This window comes from Rhinolophus sinicus, chromosome 15, assembly GCF_057876585.1.
Source record: "Rhinolophus sinicus isolate RSI-liver-muscle chromosome 15, RSI-T2T, whole genome shotgun sequence".
NCBI lineage: Eukaryota > Metazoa > Chordata > Mammalia > Chiroptera > Rhinolophidae > Rhinolophus > Rhinolophus sinicus.
Genome location: NC_142515.1, coordinates 1,426,451 through 1,447,169, shown reverse-complemented (window position 1 = coordinate 1,447,169; position 20,719 = coordinate 1,426,451). Strand labels below are relative to the sequence as shown.

The window sequence follows — 20,719 nt, the reverse complement described above, 5'->3', positions numbered from 1 at the left end:
TCAACTAAAAGTAAATTCTAATACTTTTCGTAAAGATAGCTCAAGCCAAAACTATGCTGAAGGTGAGAAGCACTGTCCTGAAGGTCACGCTATTGGGGTACCCATGCTTTGCTGTCTGCATGGGGCAGGGACCGGCCTCTCGTGGGGAACGGCTTCACTGTCTGGCAGAACCTCGCAAGGCTGATGCACTGCTTTGGGGGGATGTCCCAGGTCATGTGTGTGGGTGGGCAGGGGCTGGGTGCTGCCCGGCCAGCCCCCAGGCAGTGCCCCCCAAGTCTGGGGCTGCAGCACTGGGGTCTCTGTACTCCCAGGGCAGCACCTCCCTGCCTCTGCCCCCCACCCTCTGCGGACAATCTCCTCCCGGAGCCCAGGAGCACTTTGCCCCCCGTGTGGCCCCGACCCTCCTGAGCTTGTCCAGCTGAACGGCTGACGACGTGTGTGGGCACCCATGTCTGTCCCACGCCTCTGAGCCTACAGCTCAGGGTTTTCTGTCCATGTGCAGAGGGCAGCACATTTCTCGGTAAAATGCCCCTGACCCTGACTCAGTGCCACGGGATTCTAGACACAGCAAGTCTGCCTTCGTTTTCCTTTCATGAGCCACAAACTTTAGTGAGCTGATCTGAGGCTAAGGGATCGCAGGCCACCAGACTGGGCATGTCTGCTGTGTGCCCAGAGGCCACCTCCCAGACTCACAGACACGCCTCTTTCTACCTCTCAGATCCTTCAGTGGAGCCATCTGAGGTCAAAATAGCCACCTTTGCAAAGAAATTACAACCACCAAACAGCTGCCTGTTCAAAGGAAAGTGGCTTTTTATTGTCCAGTCTATGAGAGAGGAAGAGAGAAAAAGAGAGAGAGATGGAGAGGGAGGGGGAGGGAGGGGGAAAGAAGAAGAAGGGGGGAGGGGGGGAGAGAGAGCGAGAGGAGGGCGAGGGGGAGGGGAGGAGGGGCTTCAGAAGACGGGCTTTCCCAGCAGGAACAATGCGGGGAAGTTTATTTCTCAGTGGGGTCTGAGGTACCTTCCCTGTGGACCCAAGTGTCAACACACAAGTATCCTCCTCGCATCACCCAGATGGATGGCAGCTCAGAGTATGCAGCTGGCTGCCCAAAGCCCAACACTTTGGGTAGATACACAGAGGTCTGTCCATCTCAGTGTCCTCATGTGAGGACAACCAGTGCCCGCCCTGACTTTGCTCCTTCTTCTCTCCCGTCCCCTCCCCCCTCCCCTCCCCTCCTCCCCTCCCCCCTCCCCCCTCCCCTCCTCCCTCCCCCCTCCCCTCCCCCCTCCCCTCCTCCCCTCCCCCCTCCCCTCCCCCTTCCCCTCCTCCCCTCCCCCTCCCCTCCTCCCCCCCTCCTCCCCTCCCCCTCCCCTCCCCCCTCCCCTCCCCCCTCCCCTCCCCTCCTCCCCTCCCCTCCTCCCCTCCCCCCTCCCCTCCTCCCCTCCCCCCTCCCCTCCCCCCTCCCCTCCTCCCGTCCCCCTCCCCTCCTCCCCCCCCTCCTCCCCTCCTTCCCCCCACCCCCCATCCTCTCCTAACACTATCATTTGACAGCCTTTGTAGAAGAGAACACACTCAGTAGATCCACCGCCAGAAGCAGAGCAGGAGAGAGAACTGAAGGCGGGGGGTGTGATGGCTGCGTGTGGCCTGGGATTCCTTGCGCGTGAAGACAGTGCAGGTCCCAGCGAGCACCACGGCCGGCAGGAGCAGAAGCCGGCAGGTGTGGGCCAGGTGCTGGGAGCTGCAGGCCAGGGTCTCTCCGTGGAGCCCTGGGCAGGTCAGAGATGCTCTCAGGACCCTGCTGTTGGTAAAATGTGTGCTTTGGCCAGATGATGTGGAAGGGCCTCAGGCACTGCAGGGCTGTGATGCAAATGCCATCCTGCTCATTTTGTCCCGTTGAAATATTTAAACGTCATGATTCTTCCATCAGCATTAGCTCTGCCTCCCAGGTCTGCAGTTTCTATAAATTTGATAAACAGGCCTCCTGCATCTTCATCCAGCTTGTTCATAAAACATTCAGCAGGAAATGCCAAAGCACGCGTCCCGCCAGCCTGGGCCCTGCAGGGGACAGCCATGCCCCCTCCCAGCTCCCAGGTCCCTGGGGTCTCCTAGGTCAGCCACAGGAGGGGTGCGGCCTGTTAGTGCCAGTGACAGGAGCCTGGAGGGTGGAAGGACCATCTGCGGTTCCCACTGAGCCTACCCAGGACCCGTGGCTCTGCCGGTCTCCTTGGCCGGGGGTCCCCTGGGTGTGAGGCCCAGGGACGGCCTTCAGCAGTCCCCTACGAGCACGTGGGGTTCCATGCCCCTCGCTGCCTCTGGGGAACATGGGTATTTATCATCCAGACCCCACAGAGCTGAGGTGAGGGGGACCCATGTCTTTTTAGACAAGAGATGACCCCTGGTGCCTATTTCCTTCACGTGCTTCCAAAGCTCTTCATCATCCCAGGTGGGCACGACAGTGGCTGCCACCTGCCGGGAACGATGATACCACGTGTAAAGCACACGCATCCCTCACAGCAGCTCAGGGCCGTCGGCCGCGCAAGTCCCCATCGCTGCCCGCAGACCCAGTCCCTGCGTCCTCAGGCTGCTGACGGCGCGCTGGTGCGGACAGCACGTGGCCCCGCGGCCCTCGGCCCATGTGTGGCCACGTGCCGTGTGCGACCTCGGACATATCTCCAGGGTGACTTAGAGGTCCTGTTACCAAGCTCGGAGCTACGGAGGGCCAGGGAGGCGTACTCGTGTCACATGTGCACCCTCCGTCACTAACACAGGCCCACCGTCCCCGGAGCTCCCAGGGCAGGACAGGAAATGGCCATCACCCCTGCACAGTGTCCACCCCAGGGCAGACACCCTGGGATCGTCCTGCAGTCCTCCGGGTGACTGAGAACAGGAGCTAAGAGACACAGCAGCGTGGGCTCATCCAGCTCCCACGGGACACTCTGGAGCAATGCCTGTACTGTTCCCATCTCACAGATGACAGAACTGAGGCCAAGCCTGGGGCCCTTGGCCAGGGTCACAGACACATCTGTAGGTTTCAGCCATGCCCCCTGACTTCACGAGGGCCGTACAGGACGCAGAGCTGTGCCCTCAGACTCTGGAACCCGCCTGGCCACGGATGCCTGTGCTCTAGTGCATCTGTTAGCTTCCGAGGGCGACCTCGGCCCCCAGGGTGTGCAGCTTAAATGACAGACACTGCTCATCCCAGTTCTGAGGCCAGGAGTCCCAGATTAGGGAGCGGGCGTGGCTGGTGCCTTCTGAGACCCTGAGGGACCATCAGCTCCAGGCTTCCCTTCTAGGTGTGGGGTTTGCAGGCATTTTGGGGTCCCTCGACGAGTAGACACCTCATCCCATCCCCATTCACATATGCCCTTCTCCCTGTGTCTGTGTCCCAATGCTCCCGCTCCGCCTTCTAAGGACACCAGCCCCACTGGAGTAGGGTCTCATCTTAGCAAGTTACCTCAACGATGACCCTATTTCAAATAAGGTCCCATTCTGAGGCGCTGGGGGCTGGGCTTGAACGTGAATTTGGAGGATGCAATTAAACCCCCAGGTCTATCCTCACTGGGTGAGAAAGTGCCATGTCCCTGCGGACTGTCCCACGGTGCTTCTTTGTCAGCACGAGAGGCACGGACGCAGGACTGGGAACTGAGAGCTGGGGTGTCCCTGAGCGAAGTGCAGGGTTGGCATTCCAGCCCAACCCAGAAGCACTGGCACTCCCTTCCCCTCCCAGGAGTGGCCGACCAGCCTCACAGGGCTTTTTCTAAAACATTCACATTTGACTTGTACAGAGAAGTCTCAACTTCTCCAGGACACGCCTGTGTTTGCCCACAGCCCATCTGGGGTGTCTCCTGTGTCCCTCTGTGGTGGCATTGCCTCAGGGCCCACCAGCCGGCTCTGCAGCCTGTCCTGTGTCCTTGGGACACAGCCCTCACCTGCAAGAGCAGCCCTGGCAGAAGGACTACGTCCTACCGAGGTCCTCATCTCTGCCCAACCCGCTCGCACGCCGCGCGCCCTCGGCACGCTCACCTCTGTGCCGACGCTGTGACACTGCCTCTTTCCACAGCATTCTTCCCTCCCCTTGTCCACTCGCAAGTCCGGTCTCCTGGGCATCTGGCCCCCTCCCTGGAGGTGGTCTTCTCCCTCGTGCTCCGAGGGCACGGTGCTTGTGCAGTGGCCGGCCCTGCGTCCCGTGCTTCTGGACAAGGCCCTGAAGGCAGCATCTGGCTTGTTCGTGGGTCCACCTCCAGCACTAGGCTGGTGCCAGGGAAATGTTTGCTGAATTAGGTTTTGTGGCTGAGTTTCTTCCTTGTGATTTCCTTAGAGACACAGTAACCGCAGTGGAGCGCCAACCTGCTTTTATCATAAAACAGGCTGCCACAGTCTCCGACCCCTTCTCACAGCCGTCCCAGCCCAGTTCCTGCTTGGAGCCACAGAACGATGCCCTTCTGAGCAATTCTTCTAGACGTGTCCAGGAGTCATCAGCACATGTTTTAAGTTTTCTAAATGTGTGGCTATTCTCATTGAGCAGAGTTTTCGAAGGAATTTCTAAAACAAGGCGGTTTTGTGAATGCCCTGTGGTTTGTTACTCACTGCTTCACGCTGGGCAGACGGGCTGAAAGCAAGACCATGGGACTTGATGGAAACCCACTGCGTGTCACAGGAACAGTCTGTCTGACTGTCACTAACCTCTTCAAGCCCCACAATGGAAGGAGGAGATGGAGGAAGAAGAGGGGGAGAAAAGAGGGAAGGAAGAGGACTAGGGTTTAAACTGGAGGGTCCTATAAGGAGGCAGAGGGCCTGCCAGGCACTAATTAAAAGTCTGATCTCCAGAGACCTGACCTGCCTTGGAGCCTGGACTTTCACACTGACCTGCTCTATTTTCTGGCAAGTCTCATCATGTCACAGACTCTCCATGTTTTTCATCTATAAAGTCAAAATTATAACAGCACTTGCCACTTAAGATTTGTGCGTAAGAATTAAGCGAAATAGTAAGAATACCTGATATTTGTTAACCACTCTGTGTCAAACTCCCTCCTCCCACTTTAACTGCATCACCTCACTCCATCCTCATCACGACCCTCTGGGAGGCCATAGTTGTCACCGTCATTTTACACGAGGGAAAACTGAGACGATGCCGGCAAAGTCTGTAAATAGTACTGATGGTGGGGATGGTGGGGACGGTGGTGATGGTGGGGATGGTGGGGACGGTGGGGATGGTGGGGACGGTGGTGATGGTGGGGACGGTGGGGACGGTGGGGACGGTGGGGACGGTGGGGACGGTGGGGACAGTGGGGACGGTGGGGACGGTGGGGACGGTGGGGACGGTGGGGATGGTGGGGACGGTGGGGATGGTGGGGATGGTGGTGTCGGCGGTGGTGATGTCATGTGATGGTGGCAGTGATGGTGATGATGGTTACAAAATGACAATGACTCGTCACCATCATTGTCTCTGGCAGCCTCTGACCGTCGACACTAGCCCTCCCCAGGCTGGGTTCCAGCCCTCTGTTCAGCTGGCTGACAGCTCATCTTTTGATTTAATGGATGGGGAGAACCGGTTCTTTCTTCTGGCAAAGACAGCGAGGAATTCATCATCAAAATAGCCCCAGCCTGTAACTCTGGTGTTAGACACGACGTGAAACTGTACAGTAACCATGGTTCCCGTGCATCTCTCTGCTTGGGGCCCTCAGACATTCTCTCATACGGTTGTAACAAGTGGTCTTCAGACAAGGAGCACTTTGAAAGTGCTGGGCTTTCTAGTTTGTAGCCTGGACACCACAGCGCAGAGCTGTGCCACTGGTGCTGCCAGAAGATTGGCACATCGATCAAGGGGCTCCCAGTCCCATGGTGGGGCATCGGTCCTGCCAGCATGTCCCTTCCCATGTGGATGGTCAGAATTCAAAGCCAGTGGTAGCATCAAAGAAGGTGCCTCCCCAGGGTGGAGCCTCAGCCATGACGAGACCCTGGCGATGGGGCCGTCACTGGCCCTGAGCAGGATGGCCCAGGGGGCCTTGTGAGCTCCGGGGAACAGCCCCTCCTGCCCCCACACAGCAGCAGTACTGCCCAGTGTGCAGGGACGAGGGCTCTAGGATGGTGGGGACACCACATCGGCCTGGACAGTCAGGACTTGGGCTCCAGGTAGGTCCTGGGCGCCCGGGCTCCCGGGTACATGTCCACTGGCCACACAGCCTCACTGCTCCCTGCGCTGCCGACTGACTGCAGACCACCTGGCAAACCTCCCCCTCCCTGCGCCTGCCCTGCTCTCCTCACCTCTGCTAGTGGTGCCCTGACCCCACTCTGGCCCCTGAAGTGGGTGGCCCTGGCCCTAACGACACATGCCAGGGAGGGGCTCTAGGCGTCAGCAAAGCCACTCGCAGCTCTGCTGAGGCCAGGCAGGCCCCCCATGGAGAGACGGCTCCTTCCAGGTCCTCAGTGCGATCACGTCCATCCAGCCCTTCTGTCCACATGGCTACGACATGCTAAGCGTGAGCTGGGCACCGTGCAGAGTGAGCGATTGGGCCATGGACTCAGGAGCCAGGGCCTTTGGGGAGACTAACGGTTGGCCAGCTGCTGACTTATTTGTCAGCTCGGCCCGGCCCTGGGTCAGAGGGCATGACTCCTTCAGTGGTGACGCACCTGTTGAAAGGGGTTTTGCTGCCAGTGGCAGAAGGCCTCCTTCTGGGGCTGGCGTGGAACCCAGTGAGCACAGGGCTCAGACTCACTGAGTCTCCAGAAACAGATGAGTTTGTTGCTGAAAGGCAAGCCCTGACCCACGCACTGGCTTTCCACGCGGCTCCGCCAGGTGCTTCCTCAGCCCTGTCTTACGCTTGTCTTGGCTAAATCTGAAAGAGTTCACCAGCAATGAGGTCCTCCAGTACCTCCGCGGGATGCTATTTCCATACCCGTCACCTGGGTGGGCAGTGTGCTCTTCTGGGAACTCACGAGGGTGCTCTCAGAGGGCCAGCACCTGTCATCACCCCAGGGCAGCACGAGGACAGCAGGCCAGGCCTTGCGCTGCTCTGAGCCGTTCGTGGGTGTTTTCTCTCTGCATTCTCAGGGTCACAACACAATCAGCCCTGAGCATGTGCAGCTGGAAGAGCAGAATGGGGGTGCCCTTGGCTGGAGGGTTTGGGGTGCAGCTGGCAGTCTGCTTATTCGCTGATATCACAACACCAAGGACAAACACCGCCCCCCTTCCTCTACTTGTCACCTCCAGGTGCGGCTGTGGGGGACCACGGAGGAAACGTGCGGCCCCATCACATACCTTAGCACACAGGACTCTAAGACAGCGTAAGGTTTAACCACAAACAAACCTCATGATCCCAAATAAAGCAAAGACAGAGGGCGGCCTTTCAATGTCCCCAAACCTCACACAAAAGCAGACCAACTATTATAACAACAGGACAGACGGCCCACAGACAGCATCTGAGGGGTGAGGCTTTTCCCCCAAAACTCACATTGTGAGGGGCACAGCCAGACCACGGGCTCCAATGGACACTCGGGGTATTGGTGACTGCCCGGGGCAACAGGCAGGTGGCACAGGCACATCCCAAAGCCCTGAGCCCAGCCTGCCCGGCGCCCGATCGTGAGCAGACATCCAGGTTCAGTACAGCCACCGGCCTGGGGCTGCTCACTGGGGGGAGCCACCGGAGCTGGGGGGTCCTGTGGGCTCCACACTGTGGAGGGGCCAAAGGGGCTGAAGGAGCCAGCCCTGCCCAGAGGACTTGCTTCGGACGGACGTGCCTGGGCCGCCTGAGTCAGCCAGAGGGAGAATAACGGAGAGCAGATGGGGAAGCAGAACAGGGACCACCAGGGACTCCAAGCTGAGTGCACGTGTACGTGACCCCACAAAAGCACCCTGCTTGGCATTGAGATTTTATGGTACAGGGTCAGCTGTACCACTTGCATCCAGAGTCCTCCGTGGGGCATCCCCAGAGTGGACCAACAACCACAATAAACAGTGTCCCAGGCCACGAGACCTCTGCTCGCCACAGTCCAAGAAGCCTGTGCCAAACGGCAGGGGCATAAGCAGGTTCCCCAGCCGAGGAGCCGAGGACAAGTGAGAACACACCGGGGCGTCACCCCTCCCACGCCACAGAAAGCCACTTGTTCCCCAGGCGTGACCTGCTCCCCAACAGGCAAAAGCTAGCACCTCACACAGGAGCTCCAAGCCGCACGCATCACTGGCATTTTGTTCTCCAATGTGTTTTGTGCCTAATTTTCTTCTGGAGTTCACACCATACAACACACTTTTGCGGAATGCTTACAATAATTCAATTATTTGAAAGAAACCCCAAGTTCTTAACACAGCACATTTAAAAAGCAAGTCTGAGCTCGGATGAGAGCCACACATCAGAAAGGGGCAGAGCCCCCGGGCACTCACTGCACCAACAGGGGAGAAGCCAGTGGTCACTGTCCCGGTCCCAGGGACATGTGTGACCATGAGCTGCTCCATTCAACAGTGAACAACAAGCTATTTGACATGCCACTCACCAGGTAGCTTAAAATATTGTGGTAATTTGAAAGCTTATTGTTGTGACATATTTCTCTTTCCAGGGAATTTTGGGAGAAACCTCCTTTGGACCCGGATTCTTTGTACAGCTGATTTCCTCCATCTGTGTGACACTGTCCACAGGGGGTCTGAATGGTGCCGGGGGCATGAGACGCAGGAGGACAGCAACCTCCAAAACAAGTCCTGCCCTCTGTTCCCGCGTTGCTTAGATGGAGGAACATGGCTCTGGGTGAGTCAGACATTGCAGGGGGTTTTAAGTGCTTTTTGATGAGGAAAAATTATATTGTTTATACAGATGGCGTAGGTGAAAATAGACTGACTTCAGTAGGTTCTCTGGCAGTCTGTTCTGTTACTATTTACGCCATAAACTACCAACTAAAAACATGCAGACACAGAAAGAAGCTTGACAAGTCCTTGTATTTACTGACATAACCTCACCAAAGACGAGCACAAATGCCACGTCCTGCCAGCCTGAGGACCTCAGAGCACCAGGCCGCTTCTGTCATGGGAGCTTCGGGAAACTGCACAGGGGGGCAGCACGGGGGGCAGTGCCCAGACAGAAGAGGCGCCATTTGTGTCAACTGCCTCATAAATGAACGCTGGAACATTCCAGATGCCCACCCAGCCCCATGCCCCCTGCTGAGGCAGTGCCCCCACCCCCAGAGGACTGCGTGGCAAGGGGAGGGAGGCCGTGTGCCCGAGTGTGTTCCCGGGACACGGAATCTGCACGGCGGAAACGGGCGGCTTCCTGCAAAACCTCCGTTTGTTCCCATGTTGTATTCAAGCATGGAAGCCATTCAGATGGCTAAAGCCAAAATTAATGTTGTGATGTTATTTAAATGTCAACTGTTCCGAACCCGAGGCCAGCCCCACAGGAGGAAACGGGGTGGGCGATGCAGGCAGACGTCCCAGCTGCCTTGCGTGCTGCTGAGCTCTCCTCCCACACAAGTTCAAAATCGCCCAATATTTCCACTGTTCTTGTGCCTCAGAAAGCTCGTCTTGTTTTTTAAATTATTTATGTGTCTCTAAAGACCGACAGAGACTGGCTTAGCTGATACCCACAGTCAGAACATAAAAATAAACAGGAGACACTTGATGCCCTTTCCTGGAGCCCTTGGCCCCCATCAAAGTCACTGCCTGGCCATCCTGGTGGCCCACACATGTGTCCCTCGACGCTTTTCCAAACACCCAAAAGTGACTTTCTAAGGAGATTTGGGGGAGCAAGAAGAAACAGAGGGCCACAGACTGTGTGAGGCGCTTCCTCACTCCAGTGCCTGTCAGACCACAGCCTGGGTCCCTTCCACTCTCCCTCCCTCCCCCGTCCCCACCACTGTCTTTTGCCAGGAAGACTCAGGGTGAGGACTGAAGAGGTAAGGAGAATGGACACAGGTTTGAGGGCAAGATCTCATGTTCCGTCATTACTGCACACGTTTGTTAGTGCAAAGGTATTACTTCTTCTAAGGAACATTTTTTTGAAGAGAAAATATAAACAGTGCTGCCATTCTTGACAGCGGCAGTCACATGCCTGTCTCAGGCCTAGGGTGTCCCATGAGAGGGGCTGATAAACAATGCCCAGAACAGGACTGAGGGCACACTCGGGGCCATGACGAGGGCCGGTCCTGATGGGACACGGGGCACCACGTGAGCTCAGGCAATGGCCTGAGAAACTGCCGTCATGGACTGCCTTTTAGAGTCACCGTCACCCTTCTGTGCCAAAGAGGGGTGTCCGGCGGCCACATGGTGCCTCGTGTCTCCCCTTCTAGGGAACTGAGACACACACCCTGAGTTTTACCCCTTTATGTGGAACTCAGCAGGAAAGGGACCACAGGCCCGGCCTGCGAGAAGGGGGCAATGATTCAAATGGTGGGGGGCTTTCCCACCCCCGTGTGCTCCAAACGCCAGAAACAAGAGGCACACAAACTTCAGTGGGTGGTGAGCTTCCACCCTGAGTGGAATAGGAAGTCACACGGGCACATCTCATTTGGGCGCCACCTCAAACTGCCGTCAGCTCCTGCAGCCTCATTTTGCAGACGGAAAACCTGAGGTCCTGGTGGGATTACTCTGCCCAGAGTCACAAAGCAGACGAGACAGAGCTGGACTCCACCCACCCCCGCCCCCCAGGGCACCGGGGGCGGGCAGACGCCATCCAGTGTCTCAGCTGCCCCGGGCCACCGACACACCTGCCTGCTGAGACTCTGGGCACCCAGCGTCATCACCAAGATGGAGCCTGAGGCTTCCCGCCATCTGCCTGTTGAGCACAGAACCCCTTCTTTCTCAGCCAGCAGAGTCCAAAGGACCCTTTCCCTCTACACCACCTAACTGTCTGCTAAGGAAGGACACAGGACGAAAGACCACGACACCTACCGGTTCCTCTTGCTTTTCCCGCTTGGTTCCTCCCCGGTGTCCTCAGAACTCGACCCGTCGCTGTGGTCATCTGCAAGAAAGTCACGTTAACCCAGCTGGGGTGTCAGCAGTCAGCTCTGGCAAGCCGCCAGAAGCACCCTCTTTCAAGCAGACTCGTCAGGAAGTTAGGAAAACAGATATCCCTTGAAGGTCCATCGGAAACCCCGTAACCAGCTTGTCCTCGGTATGTTCCCTTCAGTTTCAGGAAGTCGTCTCCAGCTGCTGTCCACTGAGAGGTAGCCGGACCTTCCAGAGGGGCCGCTGAACGAAGGTGGGAACCCTCCTACCGTCTCCCCTGCCCCTCGCGCCTCCAGGCCAGGCCCTGGACGCAGCCTTCTGGTCACACCGCCTCTCACACCCTTCAGGGCGCTGACACCACCTGGTGACACCGGACGCCCTGTGTCCACCACAGGAACTGCTGCCAGTCCCATGCCCTTCGTCACTGCTGACTATGGGTCTACTTCAAAAAGCCAAATTGATTTTGAAGACTGGTCCCTCCTTCCATCCTGGAAAGGTCGGCTCTATAAATGTTTGATGAGAATTTGGAGTGGAAAAGTGAAAAGGTGCTTTGGCGTTTCACATCTCTCTCCAAAAGAGGGAGAGGACAAATGTGCACAGACGGTTGAGGGCATCGCCATTTGGGGTGACTGGCTGAGTGACTCCCAGACGCCCCATGGCACCACGAGTGCCTCCTCGTCCTGTTCTCAGTGAGCGTCATCGGTGTTTCCCCAGAAAACCATCTATGTGGTTGTGTCCCTGTGTGAGCACAGGTGCAGGGGGCCTGGCTCTGTAGAGCACCCCCACATCCCCTCCCACCTCCCACCACTCACATCCTTCCCAGGGGGAGGTTCTGCACTGAGGATGCCAGTCACAAGGAACGTGAGTTTATGGAAAAGACACCGAGTTCAACAGCCTGGGAGCCCCGCGTGCCTCATCTTATAAAACCTGACAGTATCCACATGCTCGTGGAATTGCAGTGCTGCCTCCGACCCAGCTCCACTCCACCAGCGCACACCGTGGGGCTGTTGGTAAGGTGCAGGGTTGGTTCTGGAAGCCCAGCTCGCCCCAGCTCACTGTGCATCTTGGTTCTCGGGGCCTCCTCCCCCAGACAGCTCGTGCGTGCCATGTCCCACCCACCGCACTGCTCCATCATGGGACCAGCGATATTTCCTGAGCAACACCTGGCTGTAGGCCCGTCAGCCCCATGCATCTCCCAGCAGGGCCAGCATCTCTACACATACACGCTGGGAACAGGCTCAGTCAGAAAAAAGAGACAGTTCAGAAGTGAAGACAGAGCAGGAATGGGGTCCCCTGCAGGGTGCGGTGGGGGGCGGGGTGTTTGGGACTCAGCCAGGCTTGCCAGACTGAGGGAGCTTTCTGCCCATCTCTCCCGGAACAGAGGACTTTGGAGTGGCAGGTAAGTGCAGGGCAAGAACTGAGACTCCCACACGTTGGGGAAATGCTGATGCTGGTGGAAAACAAGAGTGAGGACAGGAAGGTCCCCGACTTAGGACTTTTTGATGTCCCAATGGTACAGAAGTGACACCCATTCAGTAAAATCTGTACTCTGAATTCTGAATTTTGATCTTTTCCCGGGCTAGTGATGCTGGGCAGCGGGCGTCCAGGGCTCACTGAGCCGTGGACCTGAGGGCAGACCCCTGATACTGGACAGTGTGCAGAGTGGCCAGCGTTTCTCCGTTACTGTGTTTTGTGTTTTCATCACGTCTACAAAACACTCCTTAATCTCCTGCTTCTGGTGAGCAGAAGAGGAAGCAATTACTCTTGAGAGGAAACTCGAGATAGTCGGCCAAGTGGAGGCTCGTGTATATGTCCTGAGCACGCGTGGGGGGGGGGGGGGCGGGCCAAGCTGCGGTTCACAGGTGAGGTGTAACAGATGCACCTGCAGTGGGCAGGCAATATTTTCAACCGACGAAGGGCTACTGGGGTGTAACCCTGTCCTGGGAGAGGAGCCTCTGCATCCTCTACGCTGTGGGGCTCCTGAGAGTTGGGGGACACTGTAACAGGGGAAAGATGGGGGAGGGCTGCCGTGGCCCGTTCCACTGTAGTTCGTGGGCATTTATTCTCAACTAATAGCATGGCTGCTGGAGCCGTGACAAATGTGGATGCACTGCAGGATAATTACAAAATAATTCAGGCCTTCGTGTCAATCTCTCAGCGATGCTAACAGAATGAAAAAGGGATTTGTCCCTTATCTGCTGAGTGATGAATGGCTCGGCACTTCGGGACCCTGCACCCTGCGGCTGCCCCACTCTTAGCTCCCATTTCCACGCTTGACATACCCAGGAAGCACACGCACACACGCGGACACACCACGCACACACACACCACACATGCACACACACACACACCTCTAAACCTAATAGCAATTCAATGTGGCAGCGATTTTATAGAATTCATCTATTTTACCTCCTCTTGAAAAATAATGGGTAGCACCTGGAATGCTTAATTGTTCCACTTCAGACTTGAAACAGGTAAAACTATATTCCGATCTATAGTAGTTGAACAAAATGTTGAAAAAATTTTTCACCAAGAACAACGTTCCCACCAGCCAGGGAAAAATGCCACTGGCTGATGGCTGGAGGTCATCACTCTGCCCACTAATCTCTAATTAATTGTCCAGGAGCACCTCCCGTCCTAATTGTTTTGCTGCAAACAAAACAATCTGTGTGGATGTCAGGAAATCAGAAACTGTGCACTAAAATGTCAATTCTACTCTGCAACAGGAAGTTAAGAATTGAGGTCATTTGCATATCTTTAAGATTCAGGTTAAAAAATACTGGTTTAAGGAACCCTCTTCCCCTTTTTAAAAGAGGAAGCAAGGTTAAAACTTTTTGTAACCGCACGTAATGTTATTCTCACGTATCCATCTAGGTAGAAGAGTTAGGGCTCCCACAATCAGCTGATGGAAGACAAAACATCTTATATGTTAAATCTAAGTTAATCAAATATTTCTGGTTGTGCTTGTGAGACTTCAGGCTCAGTTCTCTACATTTTCTAAGTATAAAATGAGATTTGTGGTGGGAGCGTGAAGCCGAGCACTAATCCATGACCCAGTTAACTCACGTCCCCGTCGTTATAATTAAACAAGGAGGCCATTTGACTGAGATGGCACTAGTGCGGCTCCAGAAGCCAAGGGACAGCTAAGCCTGGACTGGCCTCAAGGTTACAGAGTCAATCAAGACACTAAGGGAACCGGTCACAGCCAACGAGGCTTTGAACTCCAGCCAGTCAACGCTGTCCTTTCTGTGCTTGTACCTGGACTGTGTAAGCTGGTAGCTGGCTCAGGTCAGTACAGTGCTCCTGACACTTCCGGTTTGCTGCTGCCCAGTTAGAATCGATCTTTGCTCAAATAAACTCTTCAGGTTTATAATCCGCTTCCCTTTACCTTTCACCGCTGTCCTCCACCTACAGTCCTCCTGAGACTTCAAATGGCAGGGGAGCCAGTGGAAAGTTTCATGGACGCGTCTCTGCTTCTCATCGACCTGGCCTGATTTGGTCCAAATGAGAGCAATGGGGGAGAAACTATGCACTGACTGTTAACGAGCTCATTTCTTCCTCATTCCAACCAATGCTTTGGAAAAATAAACAAATAAAACAGCACCCAATTATCTACAAGAATGCAAGCTAAACACAGAGCAAGAAATCTGCCTGCACGATCTGCCCTTTATCAAGCACATAAAACCACTGCTATGAGAAACTGTGCCTAATCGTTCTCGTGGGACCTGTAGTTTGATGATATTCCGCCTGGTGCAGGCTTCTCTGTCCAGGGAGGGAGCTCGCTGGTTCCCTACGAGGGTTTCCTTTGTTGTTCAAACCCTCATTCAGCAAATATCCCTCTTAAAAATGGATTGTGCTCCATCAAAGGAGGAAACCAATAAGCCCAAGTCCTACTGTACCTGAGCACAGCTGAGACGGAACAGACTGGGCCACCCCATGACACGCCTCTTTAGGATATGACCTTACTCTGGTTATTTTTGAGAAACAAAATACTCAGAAGACCTTTCGACCTTTCCCCCAGCTGCCTAAAAGTACTTAGACAGAGGTCCTGCCCCGGGAAGGGAGCTGTCATCACAGATAATGATCGTTTGAATGAACTAAGTGTCACAGACGGGCAGGAGCCTCACAAGGCCACTGCTCAGAGTTCTCTCTGTGTCCCATTGTGAAGAGGGTCCAGCACACGTCTGGGGACCAAACATTTGCTTTTCCGTCCCCGTGGGAGTTGTCTTCCTGCCCTCTGAAGTGACAGCCACAGCCCCCTTTCTCCTTCGCTCCAGATGGCATGTGAACCCCCGCCCGCTCTGTCCTGGGGCCCCCTAATCTTACAGAACCCCACATGTGCGTCCATAATAAATTTTAACATTTTCTGCTGCTAATCTGCCTCATGTTAATTTGACTATTAGTCCAGGCAGAACTTAGAAATGTGTGAGGAAAACTGTTTTTTCCTCCCCCACACAGCTAAGGTTTTAGAGAGTCACTTAAATATGCACCCAGGACACTTTTCCCAACCTCAGTTGACTCAAGCTTTCAGGAGAATGTTCTTATTACCTTAAGTGAAGTAAACATATTAAACCTATCATTTCTCAACCTTAACGGACGACCACAGGTGTCACAGGAGCAACTGTTTCTATGTCTCTTCGTGCTATTAAAATGGTGAAAGAAAAAAAGAAGAAGAAGAAGCTTTTAACACCCTCTTTGAAAGTTCCAGTCAAATGCTTCTGGATTTGCCTGAAAAAGTGGGCTGATGTCATCTGGTAGCCTTCTATGAAGTGGAATCAAAAACGTCATTGCAAACCAATAAAGCACCACAAAGATAAAGCAAAACCCCCTTTCAAGGGGTCAAGACCCACGGCCCACAGTCAGGTCAGCACAAGTCCTGGGCCCCCGACTCCCCTGTGTGGCCAGTTTCGCGTCAGCCCACGTGCTTAGGGAGGGACCTTTCCCAACACAGCAGTGAAGGAACACGCATCAGGTCTAATCAGAAAGGATCCTTTCTGAAGATGGTCAATGCTCTTCTCTGACTGTTGGGGATCAGGTGTGGAAGGGCTGCGTCAGAAACAGCTTCCTCTCTGCCCCCCGCCTGCCCCCCTCTGCTGCCTTCCAGGGCCCCTTCAAATGAACAGGGTGGATTCCGTCCCAGCTCTGAAACGAGCGTGTGAGCTGGAAGGACACGAGCTCGCTCAAGCAGGGTCCACACGGCATTGGGAACAAGAATTAAATGTTGCCTAATGACGGTGCTGGAAAGGAGACTTCAAGCGGGTGATGGACTGAAAAGGCCTCCTCCAAATTAAAAACTTTGCATAGAGCTAAAAGCAAGCCAGGGCCATCCACATGGGAAGCTCTGTTTCTGCAGAAAGTGCCATAAATGCATAACTGCTAAATTCTGAGAGTGAACATGCTTCCTTAATAACCAATTTCCAGCCAAAGCAGGAGAAGCATGCGTCCCTGTCACCCCCTAGGGACACAAGGCCCGACACTCGGCCGCGTGCGTGCGGGCTGCCCCGCCCACTACCTGCGGAGGCCTCCAGCTTGCGCTTGTGGGGCGGGTCTTCGATGATCCTGTTCAGGTCGCCCCGGTGTCTCAGGTCCACGGGCTTCTCCCACACCGACAGCTGCATGGTCGGGTTGAAGAAGAAGACCCGGTCGTCCCCTGTCCAGACCACACACCTGTTGGAATTAAAAGCTCACCTCAGTGACGCCCACAGATGCCACTAGAAAGTCGCTGGCCTGTAGGTCCCACCAGAACTCCTCCAGTGTCCAGGTTTCCAAAGAAAAGGAAACACATCACCACAGACCAGAGCATGTCAGCCTCCCTGCGGCCACCACGCCGATGCCCTGCCTGCTACCACCTGTCCTTCCCCTGAAGAAGTGGACGTTCTGACACCAGAAAACGCACATGCCACAAAGTCCCCTGGCAGCCAGGCTCCCAACGTCACCTACCAGGTGGACACGGCTCATTGCCTCACAGATTCTTGGGGTATTTTCTCCACTGGTTCGAGTTAACTTAAGTTAATTTAAGAAAGAGGCATTGCGTTTAGGGATATGTTTGGCCCAATTCTCCCCAAATCCGGGATCCTTCCATTGCACATTTGCTGCTTGGGGGACACAGCAACTCTGCCTACTCCTGGCGCTGGGTCAACAGACACCCACATGACATCCTAACACTGGGAAGAGCTGGTGCCCTCTGAAGGGTGGCAGGCAGTCACGAATCCCTGCCGTCCCCCACCACCTGGCACCGGGCTTCGGAAGCAGGAAGAGCGAAGTTAAGTAGGGACTTAACAGGGGTTATTTCCTGGGGGACAGTGGAGTGACAATTAGCATGTTTGTATCCAGGCTACAGAGAATCCAGTTTCTGGGCCATGGGGACACGTGTGCAGTTGAACCCAATTGTTGGTGGTAGGTAAATACATAAATGTGATTCCCTGGATGGGTCCACCCATCACTCGTCACAGTCGGCTTCAACCAGACGGGTCCAGCTGTAACACGCAAAGTTAATTTTATGTATCAATTTATGCTCATTTTAAGTAATATGTGTATGTTCCCCTTCTTTAATCACACTGTATAGTTTCTGGATGGCTGCCATATTCCCTCTTCTCTTTAACGGTCCCCACACCCCAGAGGACGTAATTAGTGCCTTGGAGTGAGTTCAGCCTAGTACAGAACACTTAGCAGCCCTAATATATGAAAATTTGGATTTTGTCAAATGAAAACTGGAGTGGCTGCTTTGTTGTACAAAAGGGTTCCCACAGTCACCTTCAAATACAGTTATAGGTTCTAAAGTGCAGTGGACATTTCTGTTTCTCTCTCCAAGCTTGGATCTCAGCCCCGTAGGGAAAAGGGGTACATGGCTCGCCCCTCCTCCCCACCACACACAAGGACTTTGGGTTCCTCTCCCATCTGTTTTTTGCCTCCATGTGCCCTGACCCAGGAGAAGTGACCTGCAGGGGACAGAGCCTGACGTCCACTGGGTCCCATCCCCAGGGCTGAGGTCTGGGAACTGAAAAGGCAGCCTGTGTGCCCTTCGCTCTCTTTTCTCCTCCCCTTGGGCTCTGGGGAGGGGCTGACCTGGCAGGACCGAGTCACCCCCACGACATTTTCCCATATTTTCAACAATTCCAAGAAAAACGTTCTAATCACCTCCCAATAATAGAGTGGGTAAATCTTCCAAAACTGCCATGTGGGTCAAAAGCCAAATTACTAAAAATAAAAAGGAGGAGGGGGAGGGGAAGAAGAAACAGAAATTCCTTAAAAGACAACACGATGCCGTTCTGGTACGATCATACCTAAAAGCAACGGCAGATTTGGAGAATTAATTCAAGTGACGCTGTAACCCCAGCTCTGAGACAGTTCTGTCTTCAAGCATTTAGAGGTGGATCGCATGCGAGTTTGTGTAAAAGTTCAAATGTAAGCTTCATTTGCTTTTTCTTAGAATATTATGCCTTGGATGATGGCGTCTTGAAAACGTCCCAATCCTATAAAGCAGACTGACTTTCTGAATAGCAGAGTTGGCTAAGTGTATGTTTCTGGGCTCCGAACCTGTCTTGACTGGTTAAAGTGACGTGGGCATTGGGATGAGAACAGTTAGGCGGCTTTTTCTCTGCTTTCACTCATTTTCAGGACACTGATTTTGCATTTTGCTTCGTGTCACTTCCGGGGAGGCCATGTGCCCGGCCATCTTCCTTGGCAGTCAGAACAGAGACTCACACATGGGTAAGAATACCTAAGGGCACGAGCTGCCTGCGTGGGGCATTCCGCGTGTCCCTTTAGCGCTCTGCACAGAGCAGGAGACAGCACCCTTCCTTCCTCGTCTCCTCAAACCAGTTGACACAACCCCATCTCTTCCCAGTGAGTTTCCCAGGGAGCAAAAGTGTGACCTTTCAAAGCAAGTTTCTTCCCTCCAAGGACTTGCCACATAGGGTGAGGTCCACCCAGCTGTCCTGCCAAACATTCCATTTCTCGGCCTGTTTACTGAACACGGAGCCACAACGAGAAAGTTTGCCGACTGACGATCCCTTGATTTCCATTCCACATGTTCTCAGTAGGTTCCAAATCTCCCTTCCCGTTGTGTCCCCAGCTGTCCCCACGTAGCTCTGGGACAGTACGGAGGAACCCTTTCTGAGTCTCTATCCCCCACCTGCTCAGCCTGAAGCCTCTAGAAAGCCTAAGTTTTGTTAGGGCAGTGCTGGTGTGAGCTTAAGGCTACGCTCTGTAGGTAAAGTGGCAGCCTGGGCCACCTCCTTTTTCTCGGGGGACCACTCCCTGAGGTGGCAACGGGAACTGGTGTTTGACTGACAAGGGACCACCATGGAGAGGACGTACCGTGGAGGGAGAAACGGGATGTGGGCGGGAGCTCTGACAGGTGGAGACACACTCAGGCACAGTGCCCCTCGGACACCCTGCTCACCTGCCCCTTGCAGCTGACAGTGCCCGCGGGTGTCCAGGGGTCGTGTCTTAGAGCCATCACTACCCAGCACTTTTCCACCCCACTGCCACATGGAACCCCTCACTGTGCGCCCTGCTTGTCAGAGAGCTAGCGGTGGCCACTGCCCCGGGACACTCCATCTGGGTGAGGCTGTCCCGACCACACCCCGGCGATCCCAGGGTCCTAAGCTGGAGGATGTCAGATGATGGAGCAGCAGGCTGGGCCTTCCCACGCCCCCGTGGTCGCTCTGCCCTTCGTCTCCCTGAGGACCTGGACTGACTACTTCTAGCAAAACCCAAGGGTGGGGTTGGCAGTGGGTGACGTGAGTTAACTGAGCAAAACAGGCACAGCTCCTAGGGTAGGGGACCTCTTTTCCTGGTGGCAGGTTGTGGCGTCAGTAAAGTGTGTTGTTACGGTGGTTGCCGTGTGCGCGATGCCAGGACGAATGAGGCAATCACACCAGGCCACACACGGTCACATCTCAATCAGGAACCTAAGTCATCAGAGAAGCCGGGGTCTGGTGTTATCCCTTCACCCTGCAAGGTCAAGGGTCCCTTTGCCACGATTGAGAATGCAGGGAGGTGCCAGCAGCATCTCTGTCACCTTGGGGACAGAGCACGGTTCCCACCAGCAGGCCCAGTCCTGAGTCATAGGTACACGTGGCTGGAGCTGCTCCGGGCACCTGCGGGCACCGGCTGTCCTCCTGCTGGAGCTGAGGAGCCAGCCAGAGAGCAGGTCCACTGCAGGCTGTCACTCAGCCAGAAGCCTGGGAAGGTGGCACGCTGATTACTAATTTACAGGCAAAGGGCCCACCACGAGGAGGAGCAACAGCCGAGGACAGTGACAGGGAGACGGTGTCACTTCCAGGGTCCCACTCAGCATTCTGCATGTAACAGGGTCTTACTGGGAAGAAAAGCTGCAGCTTCCACAGTTAGAAGGTTCTAGAGCTCAAGGTCACGTCTTCTACAGAATTATCATCCCCCAGGGCAGCATTGGGATCCAGTATGACAGGGCCACATGCTCGTGCTGGAGTTATCCCAACCCCCCCAAACATGACTCGTTGAAAAATGGGTTACAGAAGACCCAAGCAGTGTTTGCACAAAATGAAAAAGCAACATTGGTCTCTATCCCAGGTCAGGCATCAAGCTCCAAACACCCTTGGGATTTGCCGAGTGGGAGGAGGGTCTGTTATAAGTAACAAGCCCCTTGGGCCACTCCTGAGTCCATGCTAATGAGGTGACTCTTGGAGGAGGGGGCTGGACCCTCAGCCCCACCCCCAACCCCTGGCAGGGGCCCGGAGACCACTCATCACTCGGCCAGGCTTGTGGTCAATCCTGGCTCTGGAAGGAGCTGGCCATAAGGACCCCTGGGCA

The 20,719-nt window shown here is 54.9% G+C and overlaps 1 protein-coding gene across 5 annotated transcripts in view; it reads right to left on the bottom strand.

Moving 5' to 3' along the window:
* Positions 1-20,719, bottom strand: part of TCERG1L (transcription elongation regulator 1 like) — a 403,196-nt gene that overhangs the window by 15,781 nt on the left and 366,696 nt on the right. For all 5 annotated transcript variants that reach the window (XM_088791740.1, XM_088791741.1, XM_088791742.1 and 2 more), the window contains 2 exons: positions 16,437-16,591; positions 10,868-10,937 (listed from right to left, as the gene is read on the bottom strand). In XM_088791740.1, the coding sequence (XP_088647866.1) occupies positions 10,868-10,937; positions 16,437-16,591 (225 nt within the window). The remainder of the gene's footprint in view (positions 1-10,867; positions 10,938-16,436; positions 16,592-20,719) is intronic.